The 13,460-nt window shown below is 33.6% G+C and overlaps 2 protein-coding genes across 2 annotated transcripts; both read left to right on the plus strand.

Moving 5' to 3' along the window:
- Positions 1–400: 400 nt before the first annotated feature.
- On the plus strand, positions 401–1,665 carry LOC119840504 (frataxin homolog, mitochondrial). The gene is made up of 2 exons (XM_038367144.1): positions 401–780; positions 1,381–1,665. The coding sequence occupies exons 1-2, from the start codon at positions 496–498 to the stop codon at positions 1,627–1,629; spliced, it is 534 nt and encodes a 177-aa protein (XP_038223072.1). The 5' UTR covers positions 401–495; the 3' UTR covers positions 1,630–1,665.
- A 23-nt stretch (positions 1,666–1,688) lies between these two features.
- On the plus strand, positions 1,689–12,232 carry LOC119840506. The gene is made up of 17 exons (XM_038367145.1): positions 1,689–1,763; positions 2,394–2,527; positions 2,843–2,961; positions 3,302–3,459; positions 3,665–3,848; positions 4,290–4,396; positions 5,048–5,269; positions 5,772–5,966; positions 6,472–6,658; positions 6,962–7,104; positions 7,420–7,539; positions 8,008–8,212; positions 8,884–8,964; positions 9,649–9,857; positions 10,385–10,480; positions 10,947–11,090; positions 11,748–12,232. The coding sequence occupies exons 1-17, from the start codon at positions 1,689–1,691 to the stop codon at positions 11,940–11,942; spliced, it is 2,574 nt and encodes an 857-aa protein (XP_038223073.1). The 3' UTR covers positions 11,943–12,232.
- The last annotated feature ends 1,228 nt before the right edge of the window (positions 12,233–13,460 follow it).

Genomic DNA, 13,460 nt, shown 5'->3' on the forward strand with positions numbered 1-13,460 from the left:
TGTGTAGAATACTAGTAGTTCGCCCCGGTTTCACCCATGGTACATTTCTTCTTTTCATATTAAAAACATTTCTTGGGTCATAACAAAAAAGTTAAAAAAAAACAGTAGCAGTCGTGGGACTGCCGATAGAAGTGAAAAAGGAACTATTAAGTTGAGAATAATTAAAACTATATGCAAAAATTATATAACTTCAAAAACCTAACTGAAATAGTCGGGCCAGACTCGAGTTTTACCCTTACTAGTATATTTGAGATTTATAAATCTCTATGAATTAACCAAATCAATCATAAGACCGGGCTGTATGGCTACAAACTTTTGCCTGCAAAATTGTCAAATGTCACTTGTCATTAAAGTTTGACAGTTTGACTGTTCGAAATTATAAATATCAAATTGTATGTACCAACTGTCACTTACCAGTTGCCACTACGTACCGTGGAAAAAACAAATCTTTATAAAGAACACTTAGTAACTACTGGTTACCGATAATAAACGAAAATGTTTAGAAATGTCCTCCGTACCAGCAGGTGCTTGGCTGTTAGAAGAATCAATATTGCTACACCAATATTCAAAAGATCTATCTTACAAAGTTCAGTTAAACCTTTTTGTGTTTGTACAAATCGAGACTTTTCTTCAAATATTAGCAATGCTGATAGTTCCAATCAGGTAGAACAAGCGGTTTTTGAAGATATATGTAACGAAACGCTAGAATCTTTGTGTGAATATTTTGAAGAAATAATAGATCGGACGAATAATTTAAAAGGCGCTGATGTAACGTTTAGTGTAAGTTATCATTATAATTATACAATTCCTATTTAAGCCATTGTACCATATTCCATTGTTTTGTTGATTAGATAACTTTTTTACTATGTAGATTATTAGTTAAGTAATGAGTGTAAGTATCAAGGACGAAATATATTAAAGCACTTTAATTAATATTTAAATTAAAATCAGTTTGATCTTTGTAAACACTATGATGAATTAATTTTATCAAAAACCTAGCAGTATTAAATAGGTACTATTTTATCCTTCTAATAATGTTGTAAATCTCTCCATCAGTCAATCCCTTCTTCACACCTGCACTATTAAGAAACTATTTACTGAAATTTAGTACAGATATAGTAGAACTGAGAAAGTATATGGCAGTGTTTTATCTACTCAGAAATCCCACATGACTGGGAACTAGATGTGGGGAAAGCCCTGAGACCATCATTTCCTTTGACAGTGCAGTTGCAGGAGGGCTAGTATAGCATATAGTAGTAGTAGCAGCATAAAAGCAGTATATAGTTGCATAAAATATATAAATATTTATGTCTAAATAACAATATCATCAGCATTTTTCAGTCCTATAGACATATAACATTTTCTTTTCTTAAATTCAAGGATGGTGTACTCACTGTTAATTTAGGGACGTCTCATGGAACATATGTCATCAACAGACAGACTCCGAACAAGCAGATCTGGCTCAGTTCCCCTGTATCTGGACCAAAACGATATGATCTTGTTCTGAACAACGGAGGTTATTGGATCTATAAGCACGACGGAGTGCCCCTCCACCGTTTATTACAAGAAGAAATATCAAAGATAATAGATAATGTTGATTTCAATTCGTGCAATCATAGCTTAGTGTAAATTGATGTATGTGAAAAATAGATAGGATTTGACTCATATTTTGTTTTATTTCTTGAAACATGGAGGTCATTGAAGATGGCAATATTATGGACAGGATTCCTATCCTGTTGCAAAGAGATTTGGAATATTATCAGGCAAGTTGATTTTTAATTTCAAGTGTATTAAATGGAGATTATATTACATTGTTAGCAGCATTGACACTGCTGTTGAGGTTCCTTACCCAACGGGTAACTTATTCCAACATTTTCCTGTCTGTTTCTCTTCACGCTGTATCTCATAATCCATGATAGTTAGACAGATTATGCAACAAAGACGACATATTTCTGTTGCTGCTTTTATGGTTGGTATGGTCATAAATGGTACCAATTTTGTGATCAATTTTTATGCAGCTGCACTTAAGTTTATTTGTATAGCTAGCACTCGTTCACTTTTAATATAAATATAACAAAACAGTCAACAAAATATGTCTTAATATTGTAGAACAATTATTATACTACATTTACATTTACTATAATTTAAATTCACATTTATTTGTTGTACCTTCTTTTTTATTTCAAATAGTGAACAGTCAATTATTCATTGGTAGATTCAAGATTCCCAATTTAATTTGTTTCTTGATAAAATGTATAAATAATATGTATAGAAATCAAACATGCATAACAATCTGGTCTTTAAACAAATAGTTTATTTGAATGTTAATGTAATCTTTTACCATTGAAACTTTAATCAATCATAAGTTTTATATAAAGATACTAACATTGCAGAATAATCAGACAGTCCTCTCAGAGAAAGTATGCAGTGGTGTTGTTGGTGGGAGACTGGATTTTCCAAGGAGTGCTTCATTTGCAGCAGTGAAAATTGTATTGTGGCTGGAAGAAGAGTTTTCAATTGCATTCAAGTATGTTTAATCGTTTGAAGTAATTTGAAGTTTGGATACAACCAATGCTTAGTGTATTATTTTAATATAAAATTAGTGTATTACTTTAATTTAAATGTTCACACAAAATGTACTGATAATTTTACATTCATATTACTCTTTTAATGTATAAGCTTTTCACACATATAACTCAACATTATTACACAAACTTTTATCTGTGTTTCCCCCCTGTCCTTGATGTTCGAAAATATTAGGAAGATTTAATTAAATGCCTGGACACAGTTTATAATATTCATGATAGTCAGTAATGTAGTAGGTGTTAATATCTATTTCCAGGCAAGGTTCTGGTATGTTTGTCACATTAGAGGACGAAAATATTGAAGCAGGCGTCGCTAAGACTTCAGATCCGGATAAATTTGTTCAGCTTGCAATCAAATCTAGTGATTCACTCTTAGGTACTAGTGTCATAGTTATTATATTTAAATTAAAGGATTTTGCGCATAAATTATTGAATGAAATATGATTATATTTAGAGTGATAAATGATATTTAGAATTACCAATAACTTCAGTCTAACAGTCACTCATTTATATAACACTGATGCTTGATACATTTTTGCAACATTAATGCTCTGCTCCAATTGGTAATAATATGACAATGATGATATCAATTGAAAAAGCATATGAGCATAGTCTATAGCCTTGCACAATAAATGTATTGGCATTGTTTCATAGAAGGTCTTGTTTTTAGAACGTTCTTGAACAATTAATGGCAAAATCAATTAAAAATGTTACAGAGCATCTACACATGCTAGCACAAGAAGCATTAGATCATGCTGACTTGCCAGTATTGACTGCGACTTTGGGCGCAGCTGCGTTACTGAAAAACAGTCTTTACTGTTATTTACAGCATATTGAGGATACTGGTCTCGCTGAAATGCAGTCTATAATGCAGGTCAGTCAACAAAACTTAAATAGGTCCATGCTTTTTAGATAATTTCTTGCAAGAAATGCAAGAACTTAATTTTAAATGAAATTCTATGTTCTAAGTCTATAATTAAAATATAATTAAGACTTACGTAAACTTGTAATTATATGTATAAAAAGAAGATAGACAAAAATATTTTCTGGTCCTTCATTCATACAAAATACATTTACAGGCTTGCTATAAAAGATATGTGACAATGTCTGAAGCGGTCGGTGAAAGGGTATTGGATCTTCATAATAGAGTGTTATCTCTATACATTCTGCAAGACTCTGGTGGCAGACCGATAGATGTTAAGGGCAGGAGTACACAGGACACTGGTACCCCTTCAGTCCAAGGCTGGTGGCTTTATATGAATGGTGAGTTACATATAAATTATTTTGTTATAAAATTTTATTGGATATGTAATAAATGTTTATAGCATTACGAATATGGGATTAATATTTGGAAATAGTATAATAATAATTTTGAATATTAATTACTATGTTCTGAGATTGTATGTGACAATGTATTTTGAAGATGTTATTATTATAAATAGTTCTTACCTATAGACTAATATATGTGAATAATTTAAGTGAACTCAAAGAATCTCTAAATTTAAAGGCTGAAAATCCGATTATTAAGTCAAGGGCGGGAGGTTTTTAATGTTATTGTCTAATTAGTTTGATTTCCCCTCGATTTATGATTATATTCACAATGCATGATTTTATGAGTTCAGACAAGAAAGAAAAAACGTACGTACGTACTGACTAATTTTTTATGCGTAAAACTTTATTATTACAATAATTCCTTATACACAGGCAGTAGAAAAGACCTCTGGGATACAGTACCACCGCGTATGGCACAGCGGATATTTGCAGGAATGCTTAACGAAACTCTGACTATCCTTACAGTGAGATATTGTCAGGTGTGTTCTTATATTATTTAAAAAAATACGTTTTAAAGTTTTCAAGTCTTTCCACGCGGCGAAAACTTATTTTACAAAGATATTTGTAAAGTCGCGCAAAGGTTTATGCCCGTTTCCTTTTCCTCACCCTTCTCAGTCCATTCCTTATTTCCAGTTGTCAATCCTTTCCTTATCCCTTACCCCCTAAAAGCGGGCTGCACATTCGCATAGGCACTGCCTTGCGAATGTTCATGGGTGGTGGTCATCGCTCACCATCAGGCGATGTTAATTGGTTAATTGTTTAACTCACTATCATTTAACGCAATTCTTAAAAAAAAACTAGTTTTTTTTTATATGATTCCCGTACCTATATAAATCTGATTCTCTATACCTGTTGTAAATAAAAAAAAATATTATCCAGATTCTAAGAAATTAGGAAACTGTTGTCGGCAAAAGAGCTGGTGGTAAGTTCTACCACCGCTCATGAACGTTTGCAAATGCGTAGTCATTTACAGACCTCACGCCTACAAATTGATTGCCGACTTTAAATGGTATGGGATGAAATACAGTAGTATGCTATTATTTCACGCCAATTATCTGTCGGAGTGTTGTAAATCGTGGCAAAGCGACTGACAGGTTCCAAAAATGTTGTTATTACTCTTTTATTTACAGACAAACACGACAGACTCAACGATTCCACTGCTAATCAACGATATACTGAACGTGTTGCTATGTGTTGCGCAACTGTTGCCCTGCATTAGTAGCACGGGCGCGGACCTGGCTGGTCTGGAACGGTCGAGCCAATCCCGCGACGTTAGGGACGTGCACGCAAAGTGTAACGAACTGTTTAAGTGTATGGTGTATAGAGGTGCGGAACTACACTTTTTACATCAGGTATAGTATAATATTCATCGTATCTATACTAATATTATAATGCTGAAGAGTTTGTTTATTTGTTCAAATGCACTAATCTCAGGAGCTACTGGCCCGATTCGAAAAATTCTTTCAGTGTTAGATAGTCCATTTATTGAGGAAGGCTATAGGCTATATATGTACCACGGGCGAAGCCGGGGTGGACCGCTAGTCATTAATAAACGGCTTTTATGCCGTATGTTGTATGAGTAAATTAAAAAAAGAAATGATAGTTCTTAACGAATTCAAATTTTGATTGCTGTTAATAAAACTGTGACGCACTGTAAATAACAATAAAAATAACTCCAAACGTGTTGTTATAACTTTTATGAAAACGCTCATGAAGGATTTCAATACAGAAATATCATACAGCAAAATTCTGTTCTGTTCGTCCTAGACGCGTGGCAACGCAGGAAAGCCATTGCGTCCTAAACGTTTATTGGTTAAACTAAAATTTATAAACTTTTTACACCTATACTTACAGGCATTTAAAGAAAAAGAAGAGCCAATGTTAAAGGATTCTCCCTATCCATGGTTCACCTTCGTGAGCCCCAATCTCTTTGAGAATTTTGATGACGTTACGGCTAACACGCAAGACCTATCAAACAAAACTGCGATCGGCTTGGAGCTTATCGTTTTATTGGCTCAGCCGCAGCCATCTTGGGCTTTGTTAGTTAAGGTAATGCAATATTGAATGACGATAAAAAGTTACTTGATACGGGACTTTGGAAATACTTATATTTTGTAGTTTAAGCCTAATGCACCAAAGTAATGTAATGAGAAATTTTTGGGTCAAAATTTCCTTAAAATATAGTGCGGGAGTTCGACACGAATTGGACCAGCTCGGACCGGGATAGCTACATCGTTCGCAGAACACCGTGTAATCATAGCATGCTATTGTGCTTTCCAGTCCATTTCTTCTTTCCAGTCATCAATCCTCTCCTTCTCCCTTACCCCTTTAAAGCGGGTAGCGCATTCGCATATTGTACCTCTCGGAATGTTCAGGGGCGGTGGTGATCGCTTCCCATCAGTCGAACAACCAGTTCAGTTGCCCGCTTTGACATAAATAATATACTTATAACGAGTAATTATTTTAAAATTGAGTTATGTGACAGTAAATTTTTATATGAATTGCGATAAGGTGTATTATGGGTACTAGAAGTAATTATGTTTTTTTATTTAAGGTACTAATGATGCGAAACTGCCACCTAGCAAGAATGCTTATAATTCATGCCATACGTAACATGTCGGTCGATAATTCGCGTTGGCCAGCTGACGGGCTGTGGTACAGCGTCGATGGCAGCAGACACAAGTGTGATGGGTTTCTGTGCACTGCTGACGGATTCTGTAGATTTCAACCCGATAGTAATAGTGAGTGTGGACAGCACAAATTGTACTGAATTTTATGCGTCTAAATTACTAAAAATAAAAAAAAGTATTCGTATGGAAATTAATTTTAAATCCCGTAACTTTAAAATCATAGCCGCGTTAATGAGAATGTTCTTATATCTCCATAATAAGATTAAAAACTGCACAACAAAAGTTTGAATTAGTCTCTAATCTGTCTGTTTTAATTGAGTCAAAATCAAGCCTAAAAGAGTTTGTTACATACAAAGGTACAGGTTTAGCTTATAAAAGCATGTAAAAAAATGTGTTTTTTCATTTATTTAACAGAAGGAGAAGAATATGCCAGAGCAGCGGGCGCACTCACGTATATTTTATCAAATATTGGAAGTAAAGCTGAAGTAAAGTCGACTTTATGTTACGCTCTAGAAATATCGGGGCGAGATTGGGCTGCTTGTTTGGATAAAAGACAGGTTTGTTTAAATACGAAGTCATTGATAGGGATACTTAAAATTTAGCATTAAAATAGATACAAATGCATATTATGATGTATGTCGGTAGGATGCATAAGAAATGTTTATTTTTGTTTTACTTAGAAATTTGCTTATGTAAGTTTATTTTTTGTTTTCATGTTTTCTAAGCGCCACACAATTTAGATATGTAACAAATCTGAAATAAACGTAAGAAAAACTAATTATTTATGATGATATTGCGTTTAGTGTGTTTTGTTTCTTTTATTTTGAGTAAAATGTTGACCCCCCAAAAAAGAAAAATATTGATTTATACAGGTCTGGTGTGATAGACGACCTCCATGGTTGGCCGGCGTGTTAGCACTAGTCGGTACAACACTACAGTTTATACCTTCTATTCTAGTGAATGCTATTCAAACTGGCGCTTCTATGTATCAGGTAAATAATATCAAGATGCTATCAAATTAAAGTACAAACAAACAAAAAAAGTCTAATGTTATTTTTATTTTTTTTATTTTTAATTCATACTAATCTATATCTTTAAACGAGCAATTTAGTACACAGGGGGTTTCGGGGGCGATAAATCGATCTAGCTAGGAATCTTTTTTAGAAAATGTCATATTCGTGTTTTATCGACTTAAACTTACTTTTTTAACAAATAGGAGAAATATTTATGAGAGATAATTAAAGTTAAAACAAAAAAAAGTAAAAAATGCCGAGCAAACCTCGGTCATCCAGGTACTATTATAAATGAGAAAGTCTGTCTGTCACGCTTTCACGGGTATACAATACAATCATTCGAAGTTTAATTTACTAGTTTAAGACACGGTTGAATTTTTTTTTCCGAAATAAGCCTTTCCGAATGTCGAAACTGTTATTACAGTGGACCTAATTTGATATTTACAGACGATGTCCATATGCCTAACTTGTATATCACGATCCCTACAATGTGTTCCAAGAAGCTTCTTAAACACGGGGGAAGTGATTCAGAAGGCGCTACCATCTAATGTGAGCCCGGTGGGGGGGTCGGTGGTACTGCAGATGTTGATAACTGTTGTCTATGAGGAGTTGTTGAAATGGGCGAAGAAAGAGGCGGCGAAGCAAGGAAATAGTAAGTAATGGCATCGTTGACCTGTAAATGTGAATTTCCTTTGTGAAGACCACTATGTATCGAATTTTCGATGGCTGTTTTAATAACGAGACGTAAATAGTACTACAATGAGTTTTGATTGCAAAACCAGTGGTGGCTCAGTGGGGAGAACCTCGGACTTCAAAATCGATAAGTCGGGATTCGAGACCGGGCGAGCGCGCAGGAAATAAATTGATTAGTAGATAGATAGATCGTAGCAACGCTACTTGCTACGGTTAGGCAAGATACGCAGGTTCGAATCCTGCCTCGTGATCAATTTTTTTTCTATTCTTTCAAAATTTCTAATTTATAAAGCATTTCAATGCTATAAAACTAAAAATTAAATAAATTGATTTTTCAATTTATCTACGCATGTAGATAACATCACCACTTCTTGAAACGGTGAAGGAAAACATCGTGAGGAAACCGGCATGTCCGAGAATCAAAAGTTCGACGACATGTGACATCTGCCAAGCCCCACTTGGCCAGCGTGCTGGATTATGGCCTGAAACCTCATAGGAGGCCTGTGTCCCAGCAGTGGGAACATATATGGGCTGATGATGATGAGTTTTGATTGATGTGAAATGCTACAGTTTTTGACGGTCTTCCAAAGACGAAAAGGAATAATTATTAATTATGTGTATATTTTTCAGTTTCGAACGGCGAAGCGCACGATATGAATGTACGCCATCGACCCAGACCGAAACAAGTTAAAATTGTTTCGATGTACACCAGTAAGTATGGTTGTTAATTCTAATTGGATAACAAACATTATTATATTATATGTATAGAAAGCTTTTGTAATACGATATTTCTTATCTATCAACCGACTCAAAATAAGGGGAGTTGTTTAATATATACAAAGCGTTTGTAATAGGTAGACTATCGAACGGTTATCAATTCGATTGTTTGTGTATGTGTGTGTGTGTGTTACCTCCATAACTGAACCGTGAACCGATTTTTATGTGCTGGTGCGCGGCATGTGGTGCCTATTTAAATTTGGTCAAGTTCCGAAGATTTGAAGATGGTTAAGTTTTGTTAAAAATAGTTATTTTAATACTCTAGAGTTTTTATTTATAAGAACACTGATATTTATTATGAATATTTATGAAAATCTAGACAATCATTCTAATTTTAAACTTATTCCTTTGAACAAGTATGACTATATTGTTTGGACAAGACGCGAATGAAGCCACGTGTTCCACCCAGTTTTAATATACAGTATACTAGGAAAGTCATTATATTATTTGCGTATGTCACTTGACAAGCCTTTAGATTTCGATTCCTTTCTTCTTTCTTCTTCTTCTTTTTGTACCCAAATACTCGAAAATAGAATTTTGCCATTATTAATTTGTCTATGTTTTTATTACTATCAATAAAATTTGAGTTGAGCTCAATTTCTTTAATCTCTCCCCTAGCAACATCTAGTTCGATAAGTTTCGATGGCAGCCACAGTTCACCAGCGTCTATCGCACTCGCTGTTGCGGAAGCGCTCTGTTCCATAGATGAAGATGACAAACATACAGCTGAATTGGAGAGTTTAGTTGCGGAGACGAGGAAAACTTACACGCTGTCCAATCTGTTCGGTCTGGATGACTATCCGGAGTTTGCTGAGTTTTTTGAAGAGGTATTTAATAAAGTGTTATGGGTTGTGTGCCTACACAGGGCTATAACTGTTTCACTGATTGAATTATCCTATGAGAAAGTAGGTGATCAGTCTTCTATACTACTAACAGATATGTATTTTAGATATATTTTATGTTATTCTATGTTTTAAATAATTGAAAATTGGAGAAGGTTCTACAATACAATACAAAATTTGCTATGGAGGCGGTCTTGAAAAGGTTTCATTACAAAAAAACCTTTTCGAATATTTGAATATTTATTTGGTAACAACCAAATATTCGTTAAGTGAAACAGTAGTGATAATAATAACTTTCAATTCTTATCACTGGTGTATTTATTATAAGCACTACTATTTACTAATGCCACTACCAATACACTCCCATAATAGGCTTAATTTTTCTGTTTGTATTTAAAATATTTGTAAAATATAAAGAATAAAAAACACATGTAGCGTCAAAACTGCGTCTTTATAGACTTTATCATTTTTGTAAATATTTTGTTTCGAAATGATATGTAATAAATTTGTAGGGCAATGTGCCAGCGTCGAATGCGGAGAAAACGAGCGATGCCGCGGCGCTTACTAGCCAAATATTAATGACATCGGCCGGTAGAGACAGCCTAAGAGTAAGTTCTTACTATTTTATATGTGCTATACAATGTTTTGTAGAATTAAATAAACTGCTTTGCAATTTATTGCAAATCACTAAACATTTTGTATTTTGAGAAATTTAAGACTTTTTAATGCATTTTAAACGCGATTTATTCATTATATTATTAACCCAACGTTTCGAACACTACAGCGAGCGTGGTCACAGGGAGACGTTAAAAAGACTTTAATTTCTAAATATATAATACTCGCGTAAAATCAAACGCAAGAAAATACCAGTTTGTATGTGTAAATTTCAAGTAGAAATTTTAAATAATTTTATTTTAATAGGAGACTGAAATCACCAATTATTTAAACTAAAAATTCCCTTTTTTTGGGAAATCAAATTTAATGCTTTCAATCACTGACATTATAAATCATATTTTAATTTATATAAAATATTATTACTAAAATCTATGTTATCATATACAAATGCTATTTCAGGTAATATACGATCACATGTATCTACATTCGGAGAGGATTTACAAGGAACTGTGCATACAAGATAACAGCGACGCAGACATTTGTTTGAACAAAGCTCCTCTATTGTACATTATGTTTCACATTGGAAAACGACCGTTTGATCAGGTATTTATTTCTTACTAGCAGTTCGCCTCAGCTTCGCCCGTGGTACATATATAGCCTATGTCACTCAGCGAAATTGCCAGCTTTCTAATGGTGAAAGATTTTTTTTTAAATCGGTCCAGTAGTTTTTGAGTTTATCAATTACAAACAAAACAATCAAAAAACAAATTCTTTCTCTTTATAATATAAGTATAGTTGTATTTTTTTATTCAATAAACTATAGGTCTTACAGCTCTGAGCTGTGTAAATACAATTCCATATGAATATATCCATCGGTTTTGCTCGCGTTATTAAAGGAAAAAGTAGATAGTCCTATTTAATCCCGCATAGTGCCAGTTGCAGTGGAATATCCGGGATAAAAACATATCTTTCCCGAGCCTTAAACGATCTCCGTACCAAATTTCATTTTAATAAAATACAGTTAGACTAGTTATTTTCGCATTTATAATATCAAAAAATATATCTATAAAAATCCAATGTCATTGGTTATTATTAAACAATGCTATCTAGACATTGATTGCTACACTAGATGCATCTACAAACCCATGTTTGTAAAAATAAACCAACTCTCACATACTTAGCTCTACAGATTAATAAATATATCGCAACTCATCACTGGCTTATCAGAAGAAAATAATGATTATCGGTTTTTCTTTACAGTATTTCCGAGGAGAATGGTCAATGCCATGGAGTAGATTAGTAGCGAAGGCAAGATGTTGGTCCGGCGTAGAGGGCGCTAAGGTGCACATAAACAGACGAACAGAGTTTCGCAACATAAAAAATCAAAATAAAAACAATAAACAGCTAATGGAGTTGTACACAATGTTTAAAACACAGCCTGAAGGCTTATTGTAAAATGAATTGTCTTTTTTGCCTTGTCAAAAGATGCCTGAGGAATTATTGTGTTTGGAGACGGACAGATTATTTGATGAAGACAATTATGTGTAGTGCATTTAAATTTGAATATGTTTGCACTGGTGCACAGACAATTATTTAGGATCTCTGCTTTAGGTATGATAATCGTTGAAAACAATACTTCCAGTACCACGATTCATAAAATGGATACCTAATGCGAATAAGCGATGCACCCTAGTTTTAGAAAAAAATTTAGTGTGTCGCTGTTTACTGCGCCTATTTTATATTCTTTTGCGACAATAAATAAAAGTTGTGTTTCATTGTCTATTTTTTATTCTTTGTCAACCCTCTAATAATAATAATTTAGTAATGTTGTCCCTGTATTTGTTTGATTATAAATATAAAAATTCCAGTTGAGCACGCTTCAGTACGAATTGGGCCAGTTCGCACCGGGGAAGGTACCATATTCGGGTGATCTCTTCTATGAGATCGGCGTGGAATAGAAGTATGTTTTTCTTTACCCTTCCCTGTCCTTTCCTTTATTCTTTCTATCGATTCTTTCCTTATTCTTAAAGAAAACTAGCTTCTTATAAAGATAAATAGGGTATAAAAATAGTTTAGGTTAGTTTTTGCAGTGTTATTCTAAAGTGAATATATTAATTTCTATTGAATAGGTTCCTATTCAGGTATTCACTTGTACATTTTAAAAATAGGTATCTTATTATACCTTCATATTAATATCGTAATAATTACTTTTAACAAAATAAAATACTAAACTGTTCTTAAATTGTCAGAACTAGACCAAAATTAAATGTAGCCACATGGTTAGTACCAGCTTTTAAATAAAAAGAGAATCACTAAAATCGGTTCACCTAGTAAAAAGTAATAAGGTAACAAACACAAAAAATACAGTCGAATCGATAACTTCTTCCTTTTTTGAAGTAGGTTGATAAATGAGTTTTGACTTTGTCTGTCTGTCTCTTCTTTACTCGACCTATTTGGACGAAATTTGGTACAAAGATAGTTTGAGACCCAAGAAAGGACATACGGTAGGTGGTAGTAACAGGGAAACTGGTAAAAGTTGACAAATAGAAGAAGATAGCATCTTTAGTATAACTTTAAATAAATAAAAAATACGTTTATATAAACGTAATCAGATGGGTATCCATGTGTGTCCATGACAATAATTAATTAAACGCTCTAACGATCAGGCCCATTTTGAAGTCTTCTCTTGAGAAGCTGACTTCTGTGGTATTGTATGAGAATGGCTTTGCTGATGCTGGAGTGTCCAGGAGTCTGTGACGTAAAAACCAGCTTAGCATAAGCATAAATGAGCCACGTTCTTTAGATATCCTTAGGTGTCTTTACGAATATTATAAATGGGAAAGTGATTTTTATGTTTGTTATTTTTATAAATCGAAATCTAAAACAGGCATCTTTTGCTAAAAAAAAAGAACTCTAATAGGTCCTTACGTTGAACGAACAAAAGTTTTAATAACAATTTTTAACCCTTTCAAC

This window comes from Zerene cesonia, chromosome 6 (genome assembly GCF_012273895.1).
Source record: "Zerene cesonia ecotype Mississippi chromosome 6, Zerene_cesonia_1.1, whole genome shotgun sequence".
Lineage (NCBI taxonomy): Eukaryota > Metazoa > Arthropoda > Insecta > Lepidoptera > Pieridae > Zerene > Zerene cesonia.